General features: G+C 42.9%; 1 protein-coding gene across 7 annotated transcripts in view; it reads left to right on the top strand.

Moving 5' to 3' along the window:
• UNC13B (unc-13 homolog B) overlaps positions 1–24,971 on the top strand; it is a 199,199-nt gene that overhangs the window by 119,634 nt on the left and 54,594 nt on the right. For all 7 annotated transcript variants that reach the window (XM_084791248.1, XM_084791247.1, XM_084791256.1 and 4 more), the window contains 2 exons: positions 217–531; positions 2,802–2,892. In XM_084791248.1, the coding sequence (XP_084647374.1) occupies positions 217–531; positions 2,802–2,892 (406 nt within the window). The remainder of the gene's footprint in view (positions 1–216; positions 532–2,801; positions 2,893–24,971) is intronic.

Raw genomic sequence — 24,971 nt, 5'->3', positions numbered from 1 at the left:
GAGGTTGAGTGTGTCAGAGGCGTAGAATGCTGTCTTTTCCCTTTTGAGGTTGACTAGACCAATTTGTCTAGATTGAAATGTTTGCCTTCGCTTGCTAGGACCCTCCCGTGTATGATCCTGTCCTGCGCACTCACTAGTTCCCAGGTATATCTGTATTTGCCGTCTGGTCCTTGGTTTGCATTTATTTACCATTCTGTTTTCTTTCCATTCTCGCAGCCCTACCAGCAGCAGTAGGTATGGCTCCTCCTGTAACGTGAGCCAAGGAAGCTCCCTGCTCAGTGAACTAGACCAGTGCCATGAGCAAGATGGTGACCGTCGGGAGAGGGACTCCATGCATTCTAGCCACAGTTATGGAAGCCTCTCCAGAGATGGCCAGGCTGCCCTAGGGGAACAAGAAAACGCCTTGGAAGGAACATGTGAGTCAGAGAAAGGGAAAACCGGTGAACCCAAGGAGCTGAGAGTCGATGCCACCATCCACCCCCCTCCAGATCTGGTGCTACCCAAGGACCACACCCTAGGACCCCAGGAGAGGTAGGTGATGACCAGCTCACGTGCTGCCTGCTGTGTCTCTTATTGAGTAAAAACACTTTTCACTTATTTTCTTGCAGCTAGGTAGGGTGGGGGCCACAGCATTCATGGTCAAGTTGGTACATCTTCGTTTGATTTTTTGGTATAACTCCCAAGATACGTGAGGGGCTATGTTACTGAGGTACATGTGCACCAGGACTTCTTGAATGTGCAGTCTTGACCCCACAGATGGCATCCTCTGAGTCATAAATTGGGCTTGAGCCCCACAGATTGCTTTGATCAATAGTTCCCATTGCCTATACCTTACTCTATTCATATTTTAATTTCTTTGGTGAACTTGATGTTTGGTTCTGTTTTACTCTGTCTGAGGAAAATCAGGAAAGAATTGAGGAAGATCTGACACATTTAAAACATCTGCCTATAATTAAAAAGCAAGTGTTCATGGCTTGGCAGTATGTCGAGTATTTTGTATCTGTAAGAAGAAAATTTTATAATGTGTCTTTTATCTAAGCGTGGTGTACACCTGTAATTCAGTACACTGGAGGCTGAAGCAGAAGGATCAGGGGCTGCAGACCAACCCGAGCTACATAGTGAGACCCTGTGTAAATACAGCCTGAAGAGTAACTGAAAGTCACCCTTTAAGAATCCTGTAATAAAGTTTTATATAGAATTTGAGTGTTCTTTTTTCCTTTTTTTAATTAATTTATTCTTATTACATCTCAATGGTTATCCCATCCCTTGTATCCTCCCATTCTTCCCTCCCTCCCATTTTTGAGTGTTCTTTTTATACCACTGAGATAACTTCTTGAGAATACCTGAGAGATTTGGGAATGGTAGACCACTCAGTTTTGGTATTGTTGACATTTTGTTTAGGACAAATAATTACTATGGGAAACTACCATGTTCATTTTAGGGCACTTGTTAGATTCTCTGGCCTACACAGTAGATGCTAATAGCAGTGAGCAGAGTGACAACCAAAACTCCGCAGACATTGTCAGACCCAAGTATAAAGTCCTGCCCTGTGCCCAGCTGAACACCACGAGGGTAGAGTGCTAAGACTGTCAGACTTCTAGATTTCATCACAAAACTAGGAGACCAGGACAAGGAATGCCAGGTGGCTGCATGAATCATGTGTCTTCCTGAAGATTATTATAAAGTTACTTTCTCTGTTTTTCCTTTTTTTCTTTTTTTAAAGGTAAGGTCTTAGGTTGTTATCCAGGCTGGCTCCAGTCTTGTGACTTAACCTCCTGACTGCTAAGATTATAGGCATGCACTCCAATGCCTAGCTCCACTCTTGTTTTTTAGTCATCTGTTGTGGTTCACGTAATAGTCAGGAGGCCCAGGAGACTGAGGTCTAGACCAGGCCCCATACTCGGTGATGTCCCACCAAAAGGCTGGTTTTTTATGGACCTTGAACCTAACCTACTGTGGTGAGAGCTGAGCTCCTGGTAGAGAAGTGAAATAAGTGCTCGTTCCCATGAGTACTTGTTCATTCCACTGTGGTCTCCTTTCAGGCTTCAGCTGCACATGGTAGCCAAGTTCTTGGTCAGAATACCTTGTTCAGAAGTGCTCACTAATGGTTTAGAACAATTAGATGCCGTCAGAGACTCGCATACATTTTACATGTGCTACCTTGACTGTAGCCTCCAGAAGGAGGAAGGGCAGAGATAACCTGTTCCAGTCGAAAACCTCAATGATTGGCTAGTCTGCCTTTGAAGTACTTGGCCATGTTTACTGTTCACTTCATAGGACAGTGTCCCTGAGGGAGCTCAACATATAAAATGATGACAGGATGTCATCTTTTGATGTAGTCTCAGTGTCGGTAAGTCTTCCACAGTAGTGGAGCAAGAAGGGTTTGCAGAACAAAAGTTTCTCTTAAGAAAGCCGTGCAAAGTCCCAGGGGAGGCCGCAGTCCCCAGCAGTGGCAGAGCAAGGGTGACATGTTCATCCAGCCTCTCGGGTGTGTGCACTGATGCCGACTCAGAGCCCTTGCCATGGCTTCTTGTTTTATCACCTCTCAGTGTCTGTGCACATGGGAAAGGAGAAGGAGGGTGTGTGTGTGAAAAGGTGAAAGGAGTTGTTGTTTTAAAGAGGAATTGTTTGCAAAATAGGTGTTGAGAACTGTGTTGTTCTGTGGCTAGACTCACTAGCCAACTGCAGGCATGGGCACAGAACTATTTTATTTTGGATATTTGGTAATCTTGCCTTGAGTATTGTCACTTTGTTGCCTCTGCTATTTGCAAGAAAGATCTTTTTGTTGTTGTTGTTCCAAGTGTTCCTGAGGAGAATGCGTCTTCACCGTTTACCCAAGCCAGAGCACACTGGATCCGAGCAGTTACTAAGGTCCGACTCCAGCTGCAGGAGGTAGGACATTTGTTTCAATAATGGTTGGGACAGTTTTTTCCTTTGAAAAATTTGGGAGACATATGGTACTGGAGAAGCTGTCAGTAGTTAGTCATCTTCTTACAGTGTGCTTCTGGGAATGCAGTTAAGCTAGAGCCTTAGATTTTTCTAGGCTGCTTAATGAAAATCAGATAGGACTAGTAGGCGGGAACTTGAAGGTTAAATGCTTATTTTCTCTACTGACTTCTCTTTGGTGTAATAAGGGAACAAGGCCTCTTAGGTAATTTGTTGTATTATTTATTATCCAGCTCAGATAACACTGGCTGATTTTAGACAGGGTTAGAAATAAGGTGTAGGCATTTTTACAGAAAAATTTGGACCCTAATTTAAGGCCCCAAACATGGCTCAGTGGGTAAGATGTGCCGTGAGGTCCTGGAGAGGTGGCTCAGTGGGTACAGGTGTTTTCTGTGCAAACATGAAGATCTGGGTTTGTTTCTCAGCGCCCATGTAAAAGGCTGGGCATTGCTGTATATGCCTGCAACCCCAGCACTGGGAAGGGGAGACAGGAGGATCATGGGAGTCCCCATTCCATTTTCAGACCCCATGAGAATCCCTGTGTGAGAATAAGGCAGAGAGTGATGGAGCAGGGCACCTGGCTTCCTCTGGCCTCCATGCACACATATGACACATAGACAAAAACCCTTATGCTGGTAAGGGAATAAAGGAGTTGCAGAGGGGGAGGGGGAGGGGGAGGGGGGAGGGAGGAAAGGATAAGAATAGGCTGACTGGCCTGCTCCCATGCCTCGCTCAGCTGCCTTTCTATGCAGCCTAGGACCACCTGCCCAGGGGTGGCACTGTCCTAGGAGCGTGGGCCTGTCCATGGCCACCGTTAGCCAAGAACATCCCCTGCCGACTTGTTTACAGACAGTGTGAGGCTTCTCCTCCCGGATAACTTTGTTTTCATCAAGTTGACATAAAACTCACCAGGGCAAAAATTTTCTTTTCACTTTTAGCGTTAAAAATTCTCTTAGCAAAGCATGTCCTTATCTGTGCATCAGAGGCAGGCAGTCTGCAGTGTAGCAGCAGTCACTAGTGTAAAGCTCGGCAGACATTAGAAACCTCACATGTGCCCACATGTGTACACACACCCTTTAAAGCATAATTTGAAACCTAAGGAAAGTTCTGGTGCAGTCGTACCCCGCCATCGAATGCCACGTCCACCTGCGCTGCACATTTCCTTTATTCTCTTCCCTCTAGTGTGACCAGTCTTCCTCTGAATCACTTACAAGAAAGTTGCAGACAAGAGATTCAGCCACATTTAAATATTCGTATCCACCCCTATAAAATAAGGCCACTCCTCTGAATAACCATAATCGCACTGATAGAAAACACCAGTAACAGCACCGGCATCAGGACGCCACACAAATTTGCCAGCTGCTCCCACAAGGTCTTTCTTTCCCTTCTGACCCAGAGTCCAATGGCCACCGTCTCCTTCAGCCTGGAGCAGTTCTCTGCCCTTGCTATCCTCACGGTTTTAAATGTTGAAGGCTTTCATTCCGTATCGTGGGTCCACTCTGTGTGTCCTGATGTCAGGCTCAGGCCACGCTTACTTGATAGGGATTACAAAAGAAGTACCTGTGCGAACCTGCCCTGCCGGGTTGACATTAGCCTTGGTGTTGGTTAAGTTTGTATCCCTCAGGTCCCCCTCCCCTTCCCCCAGTCAGCTCTTTCCCTTCATAGTGAGAGCCTCTGAGACTGTGCTGCTGTCTTCTTCCTCTTTAGCTCTGGGCCTCTTTAGCTGATGGCACCTCTCTGGGGCTGCGGGGGTATTGTAGATGCTGACTTTGTTTCCACCATCCTTTCTACAGTGAGGAGTGGGTGTTCCAGTATGAGAAAAATTTCCTTTTCACCTATTAGTGCAATTCAGTAAGACTCACAGGTTCTCTAGTGTATCTGTTATATTATAATTTATTTCTGTAAATTATTCTAGTTAACCTTTATACACCATCACACACACAGACACACACTCACACACACAGACATAGTTTTGTGGATGTTTTTAAGCTATGATCTCACTAAGTAGCCTTTGCTAGCTTGGAGTTTCCTATGTATTCTAGGCTAGTCTCAAACGTTCAATATTTTTGTGTAAACCTCTGGAGAATGCTAGGATTGTATAATGTGCTATTACACCCAGCCTGCAAAACATAACATTTAAATTTGTTAAAATTTGAATTTGCTGATTTTGGTTTTTTTGCATCAAGGTCTTGTTACGCAGGCCAGGCTGGCCTCAAACATATGCTCTTCCTCCATAGCCTTCTTTATGTTGGGATTACAAGTCTGTATTTAAAAATGCTACCTTTAAAAATGTTTTTATCATTAATAAATATTCTTAGATGCCAGTTATTAATTTGTTATGCTTTTCACGTTTTAATTTGCATGCTGTAATATGTTCTATGTAATATGCTCTGTTGCTCTTCTTTTTGAGTGACAAGCTAAGCTAGAAATGAGAACCTTTTATCTTGGTCATTTCACATGTATGTGCGCATCTGTAACGTCAGTATAAGTTACTACATTGTTACTCTTCGATGCCTTACATGAAGGACAGAGGTCTGCTTTAAGTTGCCTTCTGTAATCTGGGCTGATGGAGCAGCCAGCATTGCCAGTGACAATGGTGAAGGGAAAGGAAAGACAAGGAGTCAGCGGGAATGTAGCAAATGGCTCTGCAAGTCTGCCTCCATCCCGAGAGTTCAGACGCCAGTCATCTTGCTCACGTTTGCCATGTTGAAGCACTTCACCAATCCCCCTAACTCAGCGAGCAGTGTGAGGGCCGCCTAAAGGGGTCTGCGCCTCCTGTAGGGCATGCCGTAGCCTAGTCACCTGCCAGTCATGTGCAACTTAGTCACCTGCTAGTCATGTGCAGCCTAGTCGCCAGGGTTACTTCCCTTTCCTAACCCACCAATAGGGTGATTGTCAAACTTTTGGGGTTTTGGTATTCTTTTAGGTAGTAATGTCATAGTAGTTTAATATGTTTGTCACGTGTATAAAGTCGAACGTTTTTTCTTACATAAGAAGGCTAATTATAAATTGTTTTGTGTGACTAATCTATTCTTTCTCTATTTCTATTAAGTATTTTTTTCTTATTAATTCTCTGAGTTTTTTGTTTTAGGAAAACTCTTTGTTATATGTGTTGCTAGTGTTTCCTCAGTGTATCATTGTGAGGAAATATAACAAAATTTTAAAAAACCCTAGTTTTCTAATTTATAAAATAAAGAGAACAATAGTAACTTTCTCTTAGCATGGCAAATTATCCTGAAAAGCCATGACTTTAGAAAAGAATATGAGGAAAGAAAAAAAGTGCACACTTCAGTGGCTCCACATTGTTTCCATGATACAGTAAATTCCTTCTGGTCTAGCTCTACACAGTTCAGAGTGTGAGTCATGGATCAGCACAGCCTAGGAACTGTTTGTTTTAGTCTTTGATGAAATAAGTAATAAATTGAAAGCGACCCTTCAGAGACAATTTCAGTTGCCATGACATCAGGCACATGAAGACCCTGTCTCACTGACCAGGGTCTGAACCCAAACTTCCAGATCATGCCCTGGGAATGAAAAACCAGGCCCTTAACAAAAGGTGGTTTGGAAATCATTAATTGATACTGGGAAAACACAGAATGATTTATTTTCTTAAAATTCTCAGAGACTTTGCACTTGCTGTTTCTTGTATTGGAATTTTCTCTTAATTCGTCCAGCTAGCTTTTCATCCATGTCTTTTAAGACCCAGCCAGGTGTGAGGTATTTGGAGAACGTCTCCAGAACATGTGATCACCTATTTGGAGATTATGGGGTTATTATTTGCTGACATGCCTTCCTTAAAAAGCAAAAACAAACAAACTGGAATGTAAGGGCTGTGTTATGTTCAATATTGCCTGATATAGAATACAACAAAGAATGTCTAGCAAATCATTTTTAGTTATTTCACTAGCTGGAAATGCCCTTTATTTCCCAAATGCCTTCATGTATAAATCACGTTTCTGTTGTGATAGATACTATATTTAAGGAAGAGTTTAATTTGGCTGTGATTTGGTTCCAAAGGGCTGGGTAGCTGTTGAGCAAGGCAGGTGGCAAGACCAGGAAGCTGAAAGTCATAGCTCAGCCGTAAACAGGAAATAGAGAGAGGGTACTGGAAGTGAGGCAAAGCTATAAACTCACAGAGCCCACCCAGTGATATACTTCTTTCAGCAAGGCTCCACTCCTAAAAGCTCTATAACCTCCCCAGACAGCACCACAATTGGAGACTTAGTATTAGCCGGGCGTGGTGGCGCACACCTTTAGTCCCAGCACTTGGGAGGCAGGGGCAGGTAGATCGTTGTGAGTTCAAGGCTAGCCTGGTTTACAAAAGTGAGTCCAGGACAGCCAAGGCTAACACAGAGAGACCCTGTCTCAAAAACCAAACCAAAACAAAACAAAAAGTCTGAGTCTTGGAGACTTAGTATTTAAATAAGTGTGCAGGGTGGAGGGTGGGGTGGGGGTGGGACAGGACATACAGTTCTCATTCAAACTACCACAGTGTGCTTCTAACTTGTCTTGTTTCCCAGAGTCTAGCCCCTAAAGTTAATAACAGCAAAATATTAACCATTCACATTAATTGTGCTTTCTTTTGTGATACATATTTAAATATAAGTTTGTTGGCTGATTACAGTGTTATATTATCTACAAGATTATAGTATGAGTGGTTTTCTGTTTTCTCAGTTATGTAAGCTTTATTTTGGTTGGAAATGTTTTTTTTTTAATTAAAGCCTTATTTAGTAGATTAATAATGCCTCACAATATAATGACATCTCATCTACATTGTCAAGAATAAGATTTTAGTAAATGTTATCATAGAAATCTATTTTCTTTTTTGGTTTTTGAGACAGGGTTTCTCTGTGTAGCCCTGGCTATCCTGGAACTCACTCTATAGACCAGGCTTGTTCCTAACTCAGAGATCTGCCTGCCTCTGCCTCCTGAGCGCCGGATTAAAAGTGTGGGATTAAAAGTAGCACCACCCTGCCCTGACTTTATTTTGGGAGTGGGTTAGAAATCTATTTTTATTTCTGTTTATTTCTTTAACTCATCTTAAAATAATAAAATAAATGGATGAGCTATGAATATATTGTCTTTGAAGGATTGATGAATTCCTGATTTGTTTTACAAAGTGTTTTCCAGTTTGTGCTTTGAGTGTCTAAATGTGCAGACTGGCTTTGAGTATTAATGTTTTTGTTAATTTGACCAAAGAATCGTGTCTGACTTTTAGAATTTGCATTTCTCTGTTGTTTGAGTGTTCCCCATATGTTTAGAGTAATTAATACTGAGCTGTTACTGCATTAAACAGGTTTTGGGGCACTACCATATATCTATGGTACACTTGTGCCATTCCTATAAAATTGTCAGAGGCTTAAGGTATTGATAATTCAGGGTCATCCTTGTGTCCTCTGAGTAGCTGGACATGTGAGCCTCACAACTGTCTGGTGCTGACAAGGCAGTAATGTTGGTAATGTGGGTGGCATGGCTATGAGTCGGTACCTTATTTGGTTTAGTTGCAGAAGAATCTGGGGGAGGAGGTGAGACTTTTCGCTCTAGAAACAGAGACTGCGGTGGCAGCAGGTGGGTGGGTGTTCCAGGTGGAAGGGACAGTAAGGGAGAAGGCATGGAGACAGGCCGTAAGGAAGGCTTGACAGGAGTTCTCAGGCTGTTGGACGCTGGGGACGGCAAGTGTTGGGGACCAGGGCAGAAGTGCACAGAAAAATCAGAAGGCTCATGTTTATATGGAGCTGTCACAGGAGCGGCAGGCTTGTAGCAGGTCAACCTCAGAAATGGCCTGCCAATCCCTCAGGGCAGTCACTACCACAGGAAAACAAACTGCTGTCTCCTGAATGTTCTGTTCCCACGTATGACTCCCTTCCTGTCTCATAAGTGAGGCTCTAAAAACATTGTCTCTTGGGGAGATGGTGACGATCTTCGGAGAGAAGCAGGCCTTTGGATGTCCTACCTCCTAGACTTCGTAGCACTAGGAAACACTTTTCAAACTCTGATACTCCAGGCTTTTCTCTGATCGTGGCTGCCCACCTTAGCTTTCATTATCTCAGTCTTTGCCCTTTGATGAAGATCACCAGTTTCTTTTCCATTTCAGACCACTGAAAGATCACAATGTTTAAGCCTTCCTATGACCAATACTGAAATCATTTAAAAATTGCTAACCAGGGGCTGGAGAGATGGCTCAGTGGTTGAGCGCACTGACTGCTCTTCCGGAGGACCTGAATTTGTTTCCTAGCATCCACACGGTGGCTCACCATTGTCTGTAACTCTAGACCAAGGAGATCTGATGGGCTCTCTTGCCTTCTGTGGCACTGTATACACAGGGCTCATATAAAACACCCATACACATACAGTAAAAAATAAAAATTGCTAGCAGTTGTTTTAAATGGCTAATAAATATGACAGGATATGAGGCGGAAGATATGGTTTAGGGGGTCAGAGCACATACTGCTCTTCTAGAGGACCCAGATCTACCTCCCAGCACCTACGTGGTGGCTCACAGCTGTCTATAACTCTAGTTCCAGGTGACTGATGCCTTTCGTACCCTCTTCAGGGCACCAGGCATACACATAATGCACTAATATACATGCAGGCAAAACAATCATACCCATAAAATAAAGAAGTATTAAAAATTTAAAAACTTAGAAAATATGGTATCGTTTAACCCCTAGAGCTCCCTCTATCTTTCCTCCCACTCTTTCACAAGACTCCGGGCCTCGGCCTGTTGTTTGACTGTGGGTCTCTGCATCTGTTTCCACCAGCTGCTGGGTGAAGCCTCTCAGAGGACAGCCATGCTAAGCTCCTGTCTGCAAGCACAGCAGAGTATCATTAATAATGACAGGGGTTGGTCTCAAGTTGGGCCAGTCATTGGTTAGCCATTCCCTCAAACTCTGCTCCATTTTTATCCCTACCCTTCTTGTGTGCAGACAAAGTTTGGGCCGAAGGTTTTATGGGTGGGTTGCTACCGCTCTCCCTCCACTGAAGTCCCACGTAGCTACAGGAGGTAGCGACTTCAGGCTCCTTAACCACCACTGCTAGGAGTCTCAGCTAGGATCACCCCTGCCCCCATGGACTCCTGGTAGCCTCCCCTGTCCCAGAGATGTCCCCCCACCTATTTCCATTCTCTCAGTGTCCCGCCAAGATACCTTTGCCACACCTGATCCCCACCTCACTACCCTCCTCACCCCCTCTCCTACCCAGCTCCCTCCCTCCATCTATGTCAGATGTCTATTTTATTTCTTCTTCTGAGTGAGATTCAAGCATCCTCCCTCGGACCCTCGTTGGCTTCTTTGGGTCTGTGGAATGTAACATGGTTATCCTGTACTTTATGGCTAATATCCACTTATGCGTACATGACATATGTCTTGGTTACCTCACTCAGGATGATCTTTTCTAGTTCCATCCATTTGCCTGTGAGTTGCATGATAGCTTTGTTTTTAATAGGTGAGTAGTATTCCATTGTGTAAATATACCACATTTTCTTTATCTAATTTTTGGTTGAGGGACATCTAGGTTGTTTCCAGTTTCTTGATATTACAAATAAAGCGGCTATGAACATAGTTGAGCAAGTGTCCTTGTGGAATGGTGGAGCATCTTTTGGGTGTATGCCCAGGATTGGTTAGTTGGGTCTTGAGGTAGAGACCCAATTTTCTGAGAAACCTTCTGATTGATTTCAACAGTGGTTGTACAAGTTTGCACTCCCACCAGCAATGGAGGAGTGTTCCCCTTGCTCCACATCCTTGCTAGCATGTGCTGTCCCTTGAGTTTTTTATCTTAGCCTTTCTGATGGGTGCAAGATAAAATCTCAGAGTCATTTTGATTTGCATTTCTTTGTTTCTTGGCCATTTGAGATTCCTCTCTTGAAAATTTTCTGTTTAGCTCTGAACCCTGTTTTTTAATTGGGCTATTTGGTTTTTTGTTGTCTAATTTTTAAGAGTTCTTTTTATATTATGGAGATTAGCCCTCTCTCAGATGTGGGGTTGGTGAAGAGCTTTGCCAGGCTGTAGGCTGTCATTCTGTCCTGTTGACCGTGTCCTTTGCCTTGCTTTTCAGTTTCATGGGGTCCCATTTATTCATTGTTGATCATAGAGCCTGAGCTGTTGGTGTTCTGTTTAGGAAGTTGTCTCCTGGGCCAATAAGTTCAAAGCTCTTTCCCATTTTTTCTTCTATTAGATTTAATGTATCTGATTTTATGTTGAAGTCTTTGATCCACTTGGACTTTAGTTTTGTGCAGGGTGATAAATATGTATCTATTTGCATTCTTCTGCATGTAGATATCCAGTTAGGCCAGCACCATTTGTTGAAGATGCTGCCTTTTTTTCATTGTGTGGTTTGGCTTCTTTGTAAAAAACCAGATGTCTGTAGGTGTGTAGGTTTATTTCTGGGTCTTCAACTTGATTCCATTGATGAACCCGTCTGGTTTTAGGCCAATACAGCGCAGTGTTTATTACTATTGCTCTGTAGTACTGCTTCATCAGGCATAGTGATATCTCCAGAAGTTCTTTTGTTGTACAGAGTTGTTTTAGCTATCCTGGGTTTTTCATTTTTCCACATTAAGTTAAGGATTTTTCTTTCAAGGTTTATGAAGAATTGTGTTGGAATTGTAATGGGAACTGTATTGAGTCTGTAGATTACTTTTGGTAGGATGGCCATTTTTACTATATTAATCCTACTGGTCCATGAACATGGGAGATCTTTCCATCTTCTGATAGGTTCTTCAATATCCCTCTTCAAAGACTTGAAGCCCTTTTAATATAGGACTTTCACTTGCTTGATTAGAGTTAAAGGATAAAAACAAATCAAATGGACATATATAATATAAAGGTTGCCTCTTACTTCCCACTCCCACATCATCCACCCCTTTCCTTATCACATTGTTTCCCTGTTTTATGAGTCTCCAGAGATAGAGTGTAACTTTCTCACAAACTTTTGTTTATTCCTTAAAAACTATACTACTATATCATAGTTTGTCTTTTACTCCTATTACTGCCACATCATTACCACAATAACCACTTCAATACTTTGTCTCAGGCATCATTAGATATTTTACATCTATTATTCCATGGTTACCTCATGATAATTCTTTTTTTTTCTTTTTTAGTTTTTTTGAGACAGTATTTCTCTGAATCACCTTGGCTGTCCTGGAACTCACTCTAGATCAGACTGGCTTTGAAATCATAGAGACCAGCCTGCCTCTGCCTCCCAAGTGCTATGATTAAAGGCATGTGCTACAACCACCGTGCTGATAAATCTATAATTCATTTAGGCTTATGCTATTAGTACCATTGAATAGAATAAGTGGCTGAATGCTTAACTCTCTGTGTGTGTGTGTGTGTGTGTATGTGCATGTGAAGTCCAGAGGTTGACATTGGATGTCTTTATCTTTCTCTACTAAGCTGGCTGCTTCGAACTCATAGAGATCTGCTTATCTCTGCCTCTCTTCTTGTTTTTTAAAAAAGTAATATATATATATAGATAGATAGATAGAGAGAGAGAGAGAGAGAGAGAGAGAGAGAGAGAGAGAGAGAGAGAGAGAGAGTGTGTATTCTTGTGCATGTGTGCATGGACAGTGTGGCACCCATGTAGAGATAAGAGAACATTTTAGGATTTAGTTCTTTCATCACATGGGTTTTGGAGATTAAATTCAGATCTAGTGACAAAGCACCTTTACCCTCTGATCCATCACACCAGTCCCTCTTCACCTTGTATTCTTAGTCACTGCCATTCACTGAATCAAGAGTTCATTGCTTTTTTAGATTAGCCACCTGTTGAACCCCAAAGATCCAATCATCTCTTCCTCCCAACACTGAAGTTACTGGAGTGCACATCCACATTTGCCTTTTATGTGCATGTTGGGGATTCTGACTTCTGTCTTCATGCTTGTGCTACAAGTACTTTGTCCACTGAGCTTTGTCTCCACCCCAGGGACTCCATAGTCTGTAAGGCAGCACCTTATCCAGGGCCGCCCAGCCAGTAAGAGTAGACCTGAGATTTCAGGTCATGTGCTTTAGCGTGTAAGCGTGTAGTCTAGAGCTGTGAATAGGTATTCGGTGTTAGATCACAAAGCGTGTAGTCTAGAACTGTTAATAGGTGTTAGGTGTTAGGTCACAGAGGCTCTGTGGCCAAAGAAGCTTGGGAAATATTGAGTTCATTAGAATGTGACACCAACAGATTGCTCTGGTGGGGGGTACAATGTTGTCGAATGCAGACTTTTCAGAATTTGGGTATACTTAGTCCCAAATCTCTTTAAAAAGAGAATCCCATCATGTGTAGCAAGTTCGCTCACACACTTGGTAATGAAGCCTTGTTTTTCAGAAGCATTGAGTTGGACTTGTTTTTCAAGATGTCATGTGTCATCAGTGAGCTCCAGCTGCATACTCTGGCTACATGCTTTTCCGTCTTTATTGTACTGGATCCTGCCTGATGTGTTTGACACTGGAAGCATGCTCTCCTCTTTGACTTCTAAGAACAACCCAGCTATCTCCTGTGATCTTTAGTTTCTATTTGCACATCTTAAATGTTAGTCTTTCTGGGATTCTTTTCCTCAATCTCCGCCCCCCCCCCATATAATAGTATATATTCTTCCTATGAAACTGCATTCATTATGACAACAAATATATATATATATATTTTTCTTCCTTCTGTATGTCAATAGTCCAGATCTCTCTCCAGAAAACAGGTCGTATTTCCAGCTACTTCTTGGTCCCTTCTCATGTCAGCACTCTAGATTCAGCACCCCTGACAGAAGATGGCACCTCTTGCTCAACAATATGTTCCATGTGTTGGTTTTGGTTCCCATGCTCCTCAAATCAATTCTGAACCCCCAAGATGAGCCTGGGTTCTTGAGAAGTGAGAGAAAGCAAAGCCATTCTTCTGTTGAACAGAAGAGTTAGAAAAGGAATTTCACTTATTTTCAAAACAAGAGGACACAGGAGCTACTGTGTACATTGGAGAGGGACTATATAAACTTTGTGCAGCAGCAATATTGTAGGCTGTGTTTTTTGTCCAAGGTGTGACTATTGCTAATTAAAAGTTTTCCCCAGAAGGGACTATATAAATGCCTTTGATGCAGTTAATGAAAAAGTATGGAATAGGAAGGATAGTTTTTCCTGAACTCTGGGCAGTTGCATTGTGAAGAATAAAGTTTTTCCTAACTAAAGAAGTCAGTAAGTGGCTGGGCGGTGGTGCGCACACCTTTAATCCCAGCACTTGGGAGGCAGAGGCAGGCAGATCACTGAGTTCGAGGCCAACCTGGTCTACAAAGTGAGTCCAGGATAGCCAAGGCTACACAGAGAAGCCCTGTCTCAAAAAACCAAAAAAAAAAAAGTCAGTAAAAAGAGATTATAATCATATTTTCCCACAGTCACATTGGTCAATGAGTTTACAGGCACACACACACACACGATCTTCATAAGAGCAAAGAGTTGAGTTAATGGAAATTAAAATGGGCAGCCATAATCAGAAAATATCCTGGAATATCAGATCGTGAGAAGCTTTCCCAGCCAGGCATGGTGGTATACACCTTTAGTCCCAGTACTCAGGAGGCACAGGCTAGCCTGGTCTACAAAGCAAGTTCCAGGACAACCAGAGTTACACAAAGAAACCCCCTCTCAAAAACAAACAAAACAAAACAAACACAACCCCCCAAATAAAACCCTACACCACCAAAATAAAGGTGTTTTTCTAGTGCTACTAAGTCTAAGTGGTAGAGCTCCCCAGATTCAGGAGGTGTGATGGCCTCTTTTTGCCTCTGTGTGACACTGCACACATGTGGTGCACAAACATGCATTAAAGAAAAGCACTCATACATGTAAATTTTTAAAAATGTTTTAAAGAGCAGAAATAGGGGCTAAGGTGTAGCTCAGTAGTAGAGCATGTGCCTAGAATATGCAAGGGTCTGAGTTCAATCCCCAGCACCACATATAGAGACTAAATAAAGGCATAGCTAGAAAGAAAGGAGAATAAGAAAAATATTGCACAGATTGATTTCTGAAGTAATTCCCATTAAACAAACAAGGACTAGAAGTAATCTATGGTGATTACCTCTGGGAGAGAGGTGCAGTCAGTAATCAGATGTGAGTACAGGAAACCATTGGTGTTTATGGGTACTATTTCTTAATCATATTATGCATGTTACAGTTTAATAAAAAGTCTTTCTTGATTACTTGGAGTTTGATTTTAATTTTTCTTTTATTTTAAAATTGTTTTTATTGAAATAGATTCTTGTATCATACGATATATCTTTTATTCCAGTTCTTTTTTTCCCTCCCATTTGTCTGTTTATATAATCACTTTATACCCTGATCCCAGCCCCCTTCCCTCCTCTTCTCCTGTTCCCACCCTTACAGCCCCTTCCCCATTTCCCTCTCTTCTCAGAGAAGGGGAGGCCCCCAAGGGGTACCAATACCCTCGGCATCCCAAGTCACAGCAGCAAAGTGAGAAGTAGCACTGAGATACAAAATAGAGACTGTCTGTCTTTATACTCTGTTGTCTAGCACCCAGCAAACAACAGATAGTAAGTGTGTGAGTAAAATTTTTCCTCAAAATCCATTTTCTTTACATTGGTAGTTACAGTTCATCCTCAGCCAGATAGCCTGGCATTTATGACCACCATGACTTGGTTAGGCATACTTTTCTAGCCATATGGAAGGAGTTAGGCCTTGAAATCAGCCAGACCCATAGTTTAAAATATGATTTATCACTTCCTGCTTGTGTAACCTTTGACTTTTGACTTAGGCAGGTCACTCAGCCATTTAGAAACTTTGCATGCCCCTCCCCCATTGAATGAATATTGTACCAACTAAGTAATTGCATGTGGAATAGACACTAGCATACTTTTTAATCTTTGGGAGGTGGAGTAGGGGTTGTAGCCCTGGGTATCCTGGAACTCATGGTGTAGACCAGGATGGGCTTGAACTCAGAGATCTGCCTGCCTCTGGAGTGCTGTGATTAAAGGCATGCTACCCCATGTCCGGCAGAACCTAGCATATTACTAACATCAAATAAATGTTAGTTTGATTTCCTCTTTAACAACATAATTCTTTTCTTCTGTTAATCCCATTTTCTGCCTCGAATGCCCATTCTTTCTAGTTCCCATGCTCAAATAATACCCATACTTCAAAGTCACATAGCACCTTCTTCATGATTTCCATCTCACCCAGCAATTCTAAGAACTATTTCCCCCTTAAATTTATTTACATTTTACTGCCTCTTAGGATACATTTTCCTCTTTTACTGTAATGTTTAGGAGTTGCTAAAGGCTGTCCCCTCCCTGTAGACCCAAAGAGTAGCAACATTCTAAGCAAGCTGTCATGAGAGGGAGAGCCCACTCAGGTCAGGAAACCGGTTCATGAAGAGGCAGGCTGAAAACAACCTGTTTGGGCCTTTGACATTTATTTTTGTACTTCTTTTGCACTGAGAAAAGTTCAGATGTCTAGACAAACACGCGGACCGAGAGTGTCAAGTTTTAGACTGTTTGACCCATCCTTTGAATTGATTTTCTGTTTAAAAGGCCTGTTTCAAAAAATAACTATATTGTGTACTTGGGGTTTACAAAGTGATGTTTTATGGGTTATATATAGTGAGTGAAGCAGATTATTGCATAGAGCAGAGGCTCACATATTACAAGCATTCAGTAAACATATCTGTTATTCACATGGTACTTTTTGTAACTAGAGAAGCTAAAATGTGTGTAATTTAACAAAAATCTCTACTAGCATACAATTTGATGTACTGTATTTCTCATTTTATACATTAAATCTCTAGACTGGTTCATCTTATACATGTGCTATTTTATCTTATTTTAGTAACCTTTTATTACATTTAGGAGGTTTACTTAGTATGTGTGGACACTCAAGTGCCCATGTGCTTGTGTGCAGGTCAGTGGACAGCCTGCATAGGTTCAGTTCTGCCCTGTGAGTCCTGAAGACCAAGTTCAGGTTGTTGGGCTTTGCAGTGTCTTTACCCACTGCGTGGTCTTGCCAGCCAGAGCTGCTATCTTATATCCTTTGACCTATCTTTTTCATTTTCTCTACCCCGTCGTCATATTCTCTTATCTCTATTTTCGTATGTTGCTGCGTATTTCTTTTAGCTGTCTCTTCTGTTTTCCTCTGTGTTCAGGTTTATTTTTAAAGAATATAATATAGTTATATTATACCCCTTTCCCTTCTTCCTTCCAGACCCTCTCATATATCCCTTCTTGCTTTCTTTCAAATTCATAGTCTGTCTATATTTTCATTAATTATTGGTGTGTGTGTGTGTGTGTGTGTGTGTGTGTGTGTGTGTTTGTGTGTGTGTTCCTAAATACATAAACACAACCTAATCAATCTATATACAGTTACTTGTATGTACATGTCTTCAGGACTGACCATTTGGTTTTGGATAACCAATTGGTGTGCTTCTCCTTGAGGAAGACTGTTTCTCCTGGTCTCAGCATTCCTTAGTTTCGTATAGCTCTTTGTGTAGGGTTGAAGCGCCCTGGCTCTTCCCTGTCCCTTAAAGGTGGCATGTCTACTGCTGCTGTCCTTGTTCAGCTCCTGTTAGGCCATCATGTTGGTGATCGCTATCTTTGGGTGTGGGTGTTGCACTGTAGAAGTTGGGGCTGGGCTCTACAACTCTGCATTTTGATTGGTTTGTGGTTTTCTGTAATAGTCTGTTTCTGTTTCCAAAGAGATGTGTGTCCAAGTATTAAAATTTGTTTATCCCATTGTGTGTGTTTGTATGTGTGCTTATACATATGGATGCAAACATTATATTTTCTTTGTTTACTCATTAATAGACCCAAGTCTCCTAGCTTATCAAGGTAAGAAGTCAGTCAGGACCATAAATGCAAAAGTAACATATATGGTAGAAAATAATTACTCTTGGGCTGTAGAGTAGAGAGTAGAGGTGGTCAGAAAAATCTTATCAGAGGAATTCCTTAAGAGTACTAAGTTATGGGATGGAAAGATGGCTCAGCCATTAAAGGCTAGGCTCCCAACCAAAAATACAGAGTACTAAGTTAGCAGTTATTTTAAAGTATCGGAAAATAAAAATAAAATAAAATGATTTAGAAAGATTCAATCAAGGGCTAACATGCATCCTGCTTGTACACTTGTCATCAAGGAGATCCATAGTTCCTGCCACGTGGCACTATCAGTTTAAAAAATGCAACCCCCTAAAGTCAGCTATGGTATGCACAATTACAGGACGGTTACTACTGTTTCTGCTGCTAGTGTATTTTGTAGTACTGGAGATTAATCCTAGGACTGCTCACATGCTAAGCAAATGTTGTCACTGAGCTGTCTCTCTCTTCTTTTTCTCGTCCTCCTCCTCTTCCTCCTTCTTCCTCCTTTTCCTCCTCCTCTTCTTCATCCTCCTCCTCCTCTTCCTCCTCTTCCTCCTCCTCCTTCCCTCTACCCTTCTCATTCTGTTCTTTCATTTCAAACAGGTTCTCATTCTGGGAACTCACTGAGTAGCCTGGGCCAACCTCAAACTTGCAACAACCCTCTTACTTCAGTCTCCCAAATGCTGGGAACATAGCTATGAGTCACCACGTGCAGCTAGGGGCAGAGAGGGGGATCCGTGCTGAACAGCACGTGTTGCTCTTGTAGAGGACCCAGGTTTGGTTCCCAGTGCCATGGTAGATTGCACCCATCCATAACTCCCACTTCTAAAGGCTCCAACACCCTCTTCTGGCCACTATGGGCTCCAGGCAAGCATGTTGTGTGCACGAGTGCACACGTGTATACACACACACACACACACACACACACACACACACACACACACAGGCAAAAACTCATACTTTTTTTTTAATCTCGAAAAAAGATGCTTCTTGAAGACAAAGGGACAAGGCATGTTGTTGCTTAGCTTCTTCAGCTTCCACATCCTGTTGTTGGATGTCATCTTCAAGTATAATAAGGAAATGTATTTATTCAGTATACACCTAAGGGCATTTGGACATAAATTGGTGAAGACAAGTTGGGAAGGGCACTCCAGATGAGAACCAGCATCCTGAAGCAGTTCTTGACAGGTGAGATAAACACTGTGCGTTGGTTCTTCCAAAGGCGCTCTTCCTTCCTGGCATCTGCACTACATTTCCCTTCATGTAGTTTCTTATTTTTGACAGTTCCATCCTTGTTTCCTTCACACTGTTTGTTGCCTTCTGCTTGTCTTTTAAAACTCAGTGATTCCCAGACTCTGTTTCTCCATCTATGGATATTGGCACTTGTGCGTTGAGAGGCACCTAACACACATTTGATCTGTGCTTATCTTTTCTTTGTCCACCACATTCTCATCTCTAACTGTTTCTCAGTAAATGGCACTACTAGTCACCCAAGCACAGACTTTCCCTTTCCTCATAATAGGATATGGATATAGCAACAAGCCTGTTAGAATATTTCATTCAGTGAACTGCCTTGGCCCAAGGTCATGGCATCTTTTCACCATTGCCTTGTTTAATACCTAAGTACTTGACTGGTGTCTATTATATTTTGTTTAGTTTCGTTTCTGTTACTGTGATAAAAGACCCAAGCAAAAAGCAACTTAGGGGAGGGAGAAAAGATTTATTTTTACCTCATAGTTGCAGTTTACAGCCCTTTATTGAGGGGATATTTCAGGGGCGGCAGCTTTAAACAGCTGGTCACACATCCACAGTCAGGAGCAGAGAAAGCAGAGAGGAGCAGGTGCTCACTTGCGTGTCCTCAGCTGGACTGCTCCGCTCCTTACAGGCATGCATTGGGAATGGTGCTGCTAAAGTGGACTGGGCCTTTCCACGTCAATTGAATTAATTAAACATCTCCTACAGACATGTTCCCAGATTAACCCAATTTCTTATTGAAACTCTCTTCCTATGTGAATCTACAATGTGTCAACAATTAACTATTATACTTGTGTGTGTTGGAATCAGTAGTTCTGAAAGATTATGTTTTGTTTGTTAAGTCTGTCATAGCAGCAATCCTTTATCAACTGAGCCAGTATTTTCCATTTTTTATAAGAATACTGCCAAATTAGATTAGACAAATTAAGCCAACCTTCATGACCTCCTTGATAGCCCTGACAGCCTATGTAAAGACCCTGTCTCCAATAAGATCACATTACAAGTTAGTAGGAGTTAGGATTCCAAAGTGCATGTGTGTATGTGTGTGTGTGTGTGTGTGTGTGTGTGTGTGTGTGTGTGTGTGTGTGTGTGAGAGAGAGAGAGAGAGAGAGAGAGAGAGAGAGAGAGAGAGAGAGAGAGAGAGAGAGAATTTGTTGTAGCCTAGCCTTTCAGAACCAATTACCATGAACCATGTAATTTAAAAATGTTTTTCAGTTCTGAAAGCTGAGAAGCTCAAGATCAAAGCACTGGAATAATTATTGTACATACACACACATACACACACACACACACACACACACACACACACAGAGAGAGAGAAAGAGACAGACAGAGAGATAGACAGACAGACAGAATCTCATTTTAGGTACAATATTTTTGAATGGTTTGAATGAAAATGACCCCCACAGGCTCTTAGGGAGTAGCACTATTAGGAGGTGGTGTGGCTTTGTTGGGGTAGGTGTGTCACTGAAGTTGGGCTTTGGGGTTTCAGAAGCCCAAATCAGGCTCAGTGGCACTCTCTTCCTGCTGATCCAGGTGTAGAACTCTCACATGGTGCCACTTTTCCAGCACCATGTTTGCCTGCATGCCACCGTGCTTCCCACCATGGCACTAAAGGACTAAACCTATGAATTGTAAGCCAGCCCCAATTAAATGGTGTCTCTTCATAGCAGTAAAAAACCAAAACAAAACAAAAGCAAAAACACCACCACCAACAAAACAAAAAACCCTGCATAAACTAGAAGCTGGTACCAGGAGTGGGGTATTGCTGTGATAGGCCTGACCATGCTTTTGTTTGGAAGAGTGTGGACTTTGGGTCTTTGGATTAGAAAAGTAATCTAATGCTTTAAGTGGGGCTTGATGGGCTGGGCCATCCTAGTAGAAGCGTGGAAGACAGTGGTGCTGAGGATTTAAACAAGGGGCCCTGTTCAGGAGGCTTCAGAGGAGAAGAATTTAAGTGTGTGGCCTGGAGATGGTTCTTTTGTGACATTTCGTTAAAGAATGTAGCTGCTTTCTGCCCTTGTCTAAAAAATCTGCCTGAGGCTAAATTGAAGAGCTATGTATTTACACCTTTGACAGAGGAGATTTCATAACCACAGCCCAGTGCTGACTGTGTCGTGTAGTTATTAGTGAGTGGCCAGTCTATGTAGATCTGTAATAAAAAGGAACAAGCCAAGCAAGGGAAAATATAAAATGTACATTTGGAGGGTAAAAGGGGCACCAGGAATTGTAAAATAAGGGAAAACCTTATACTAATGGGAATAAAAGGAATGCTGACTTCAGAGTTAGATGCCACTCTGCCAAGCCTCCAACTTGTGAAAAGGAAGTAGAGAAAAGTGAAAAGGAATTTTTAAAAAGCTTAGGGCTAGGTGTGGTAGTGCTGACCTTTAATATAATATGGGTTCTCTGAGTTTGAGGCCATCCTGGTTTACAGATGGAGTCCCAGGACAGCCAAGCTTAGGTAGTAAAGGAAACCATCCAAAATATACAGCTGGTGAAATGTATTTGAATGACGGGGCCATGTTCCAGCCCTAGCAAGCAGCAGAACCTGTCAGCTTTGGCTGTGATGTATGCTCTGGCTTTAGAGATGAGTGTGAATGGCACCTCCTTCCATGACTAAGGACAGCTGCTGAGGCCCAATGTGTGTCAGGGCTGCCCTTGCATGGAGGCCCAGAGGGGCCATGGTGTGAAGCTGTAAAGGTGAAGCCTGTGAAGGAGAGCTGTGAGGGAGTGGAGCCAGCCCAAGAGAAAGACATGCATTACAGTCAACAGAAGTGAAGGGATCTGGAGATCTGAGGAGTCTTTGATATCAGACATGGAGATACAGAGTGTAAAGCTTGCTCAGCTGGTTTTCATTCTTGTTTTGGTACAATATTTCCTCACTATGGTCTCTTTCCTCCCTTTTAGAATGGTAATGTATATCCTGTGCCATTGTATATTAGAAGTATATGATCTGTTTATTTTGTTTTTATAAGGGATTACAGTTAAGAGATTGCCATGAGTCTCAGAAGAGACTCTGAACTTTGGGCTTTTAAACAAGGTTGAGACATATAGACATGAAGACTTTTGAAGTTGGGCTGAAAGCATTTCTGCATTGTGATATGGCGATAAGCCTGTGGGGCCAAAGGGTAGATTGTGGTGGTTTGAATGAAGATACCCCCTACCTCCCATCCCCCCACCCCAGGCTCATAGGGAGTGGTACTATTGGGAGGTGTGGCCTTGTTAGAGTAGGTGTGGCCTTGTTAGAGTAGATGTGGCCTTGGTAGAATAGGCGTGGTCTTGTTAGAGTAAGTGTGGCCTTATTAGAGTAGGTGTGGCCTTGTTAGAAGAAGTGTGTCACTGAAGTTGGGCTTTGGGGTTTCAGAAGCCCAAGCCAGGCCCAGTAGCACTCTCTTCCTGCTGCCAGATGATTCAGATGTAGAATTCTCAGGCCCTTTTCCAGCACCATGCTTCCTGCCATGATGATAGTGGACTAAACCACTGAGCTGTAAGCCAGCTTTAGTTAAATGCTTTCATTTATAAGAGTTTCTGTGGTCATGGTGTCTCTTCACAGCAATAAAATCCCGAGACAAGTCTGGATGCGTTGACGTTGGATCGGAGCTCTGAGAGACCATAAGCATCTGCAGCACTTTAAGAGTTTTTAAACAGAGATAAAGAGCTCTTCAGAACCCATTTAACCATTTACTTCTTTTTTTATATATAAATTTTTTATTAATTTATTCTTGTTACATCTCACTGGTTATCCCATCCCGTGTATCCTCCCATTCTTCCCTCCCTCCCATTTTCCCCTTATTCCCTTCTCCTATGATTGTTCCTTAGGGGGATTACCTCCCCCATATATGCTCATAGGTTGCTTCTTAAATGGACGTAGCCCACGGTCTTCGGCAGTACAGGCTGGAACTGTAGCTGGGCATTCCTGAACATCTTGTTTATGGTCTCTTTATGCTCAAGGTTCTAACCAGGCATGGTGACCTGATTGTAGAGCTGAGGTTTGTCAGCAGTTTGTGATTCTGCAGACCTGCTTTGCAGCCTGTCAGGTCTGATTTGGGCTGTATGGCAGCTCTGTCGCAGCACATGAGTGAACGCAGCACATCTACGCCAGGCTCATCACTCCCTCAGGGTGGCATGCTCTGGGGGAAGAAAGAGGAGCGTCTGCCCCTGCCCGTCCTTCTCTGCCTATGTGCGGCTTCTGAAGAGTTTGGGGAGAGCATGATTCTAAAAGCAGGGAAGAAAATGACTTTTCTCAGCCACCAGAACAAACCATTTTCCCCACGCATAAAGGAAATCCCAGCTGTGTGGCCACATGTCAGCCTCTTCGTGATGCTCTGGGTTTTCTTAGTGGTAGGGAAGGAAAATAGTCACGAGCTGACTCCTATGCAAAATAGAACCTAGTTCCCTCATCTTTTGTATCCATATTTACGACTGCCTTCATGGGAAGACAAGATAGGCACCAGCCTCTGGCAGTGACAGCTGAAAAGACAAGGGGGGCCAGGTTTGGAGTAGGCATGTTCTGTGATTCCAGACTAGGTGTATATGATGGGGTGGGAGTAGGTAGGATTGGTGAGGCCTGTGATGCTGTGTCATTGCTTTAGTTGAGGATCTTGTGCACCAGGTGGTCTTGAGACTGACCCATCCATTTAGCCTCCTTTAGAGCTCCTGCCACCCCAACCTTCCTGCAACTCTGCGTGAGTGTCGGCTTCTCATTTTGAATTTCCATTTTGACTCATCTGTCTCTAGGCGAAAATCCCTGCAAAGATTTAAATTGGGAACCAGACCTTGAGAATGTCTGTTGAAAGCATCTCACAGTTTCTAGATAAATGCCTTTTCCCTCCTTAACCCAGGCTGTGCTCCCAGCTCTGCCCAGCTAACTCCTGAGCAGGCTAGCTTTCAGGGCATTTCCCAGTCAAGGTGGGCACTGTCAACTTCCTACTCAAAGAAAGAACCTCGTCCTCTTAGCCTGCTAAGACTACCGAGGGTCAGGCCCATGTGACAAAGGAAGCTCTACTGTTGCTTGTACAGCCAAGGAGACAGAAATAGCCAGACAAGATCTGACTCTTTTGTGGTCATATGACGTCTGAAAGTAAGCCCTTGTAGGATTTAGCAGAAGGAGCCTCCCCTTCACCACCAGAGCTGATGGTGATGGCTCTTCGCCACATTTGATCCTCTGTGTTTTTTGTTCCATTGCGGTGACAAAATACTTGACCAAAAAACTCAGCTTCCGGAAGGATTAATTTATTTTGACTCATTTTGGGGATGCAGTCCAACATACTGAGAAAAGCGTGATGTCAGGGCGTGAGCCAGCTGGCCACACTGACAAGAGGTGAGCACTGGTGCTGTTCACTCTTTCCTTTAACTTCAGTCTGGGGCCCAGCCATGGAGTGCTGCCACTAATTCAGGGCAGGTCTTCCCACCAGAAAAAAAAAATATGCCTTCATGGGCACACCCAGAGGTAATGCCAGCCACGTGACTCTAAACCCCGTCAGGGTGAAAAGACTAGCCATCGCGTCCTCCTTGCTGGTGCTTAAGCCTGGGACAGTGGTCAGCACAAGAATAATTGGTAGTCAAAGACGTGAAGACGCGTGTAAAATTTGAAGGCTCTAATGGGAGATAGCAAACTTGGCTGTGCTTCCTGGTGTGTTGACCATATCTCCCATTCTCTGAGATAGGGTTTCTCTAGAAAAACAAAGCTGCTTACAAGATGGCCTGGATGCCTTTAGACAGATGGACAGACACAACAGGGTCTGGTAGCTTTTATAATACTATTAGAGGCCCCAGCCGGGCCTGGGGCCCCCACTGGTGGATGGAGCATGAGGAAGTCTGTTGTCAAGACAGTGTCCTGGCTCTGGAAATCTGCGTTCTTGATCATGTGTGAGCTTTATTTCAATTTAGAATGCCTGGACTTCATACGGAGAGCTACCACTCGTCTTGAGTCTTCATGCCTGCCTGC

The sequence above is a fragment of the Acomys minous genome (genome assembly GCF_964271855.1).
Source record: "Acomys minous genome assembly, chromosome: 8".
Classification (NCBI taxonomy): domain Eukaryota; kingdom Metazoa; phylum Chordata; class Mammalia; order Rodentia; family Muridae; genus Acomys; species Acomys minous.
The sequence above is the reverse complement of the archived record's forward strand: the minus strand, read 5'-3'. Positions and strand labels throughout refer to the sequence as shown.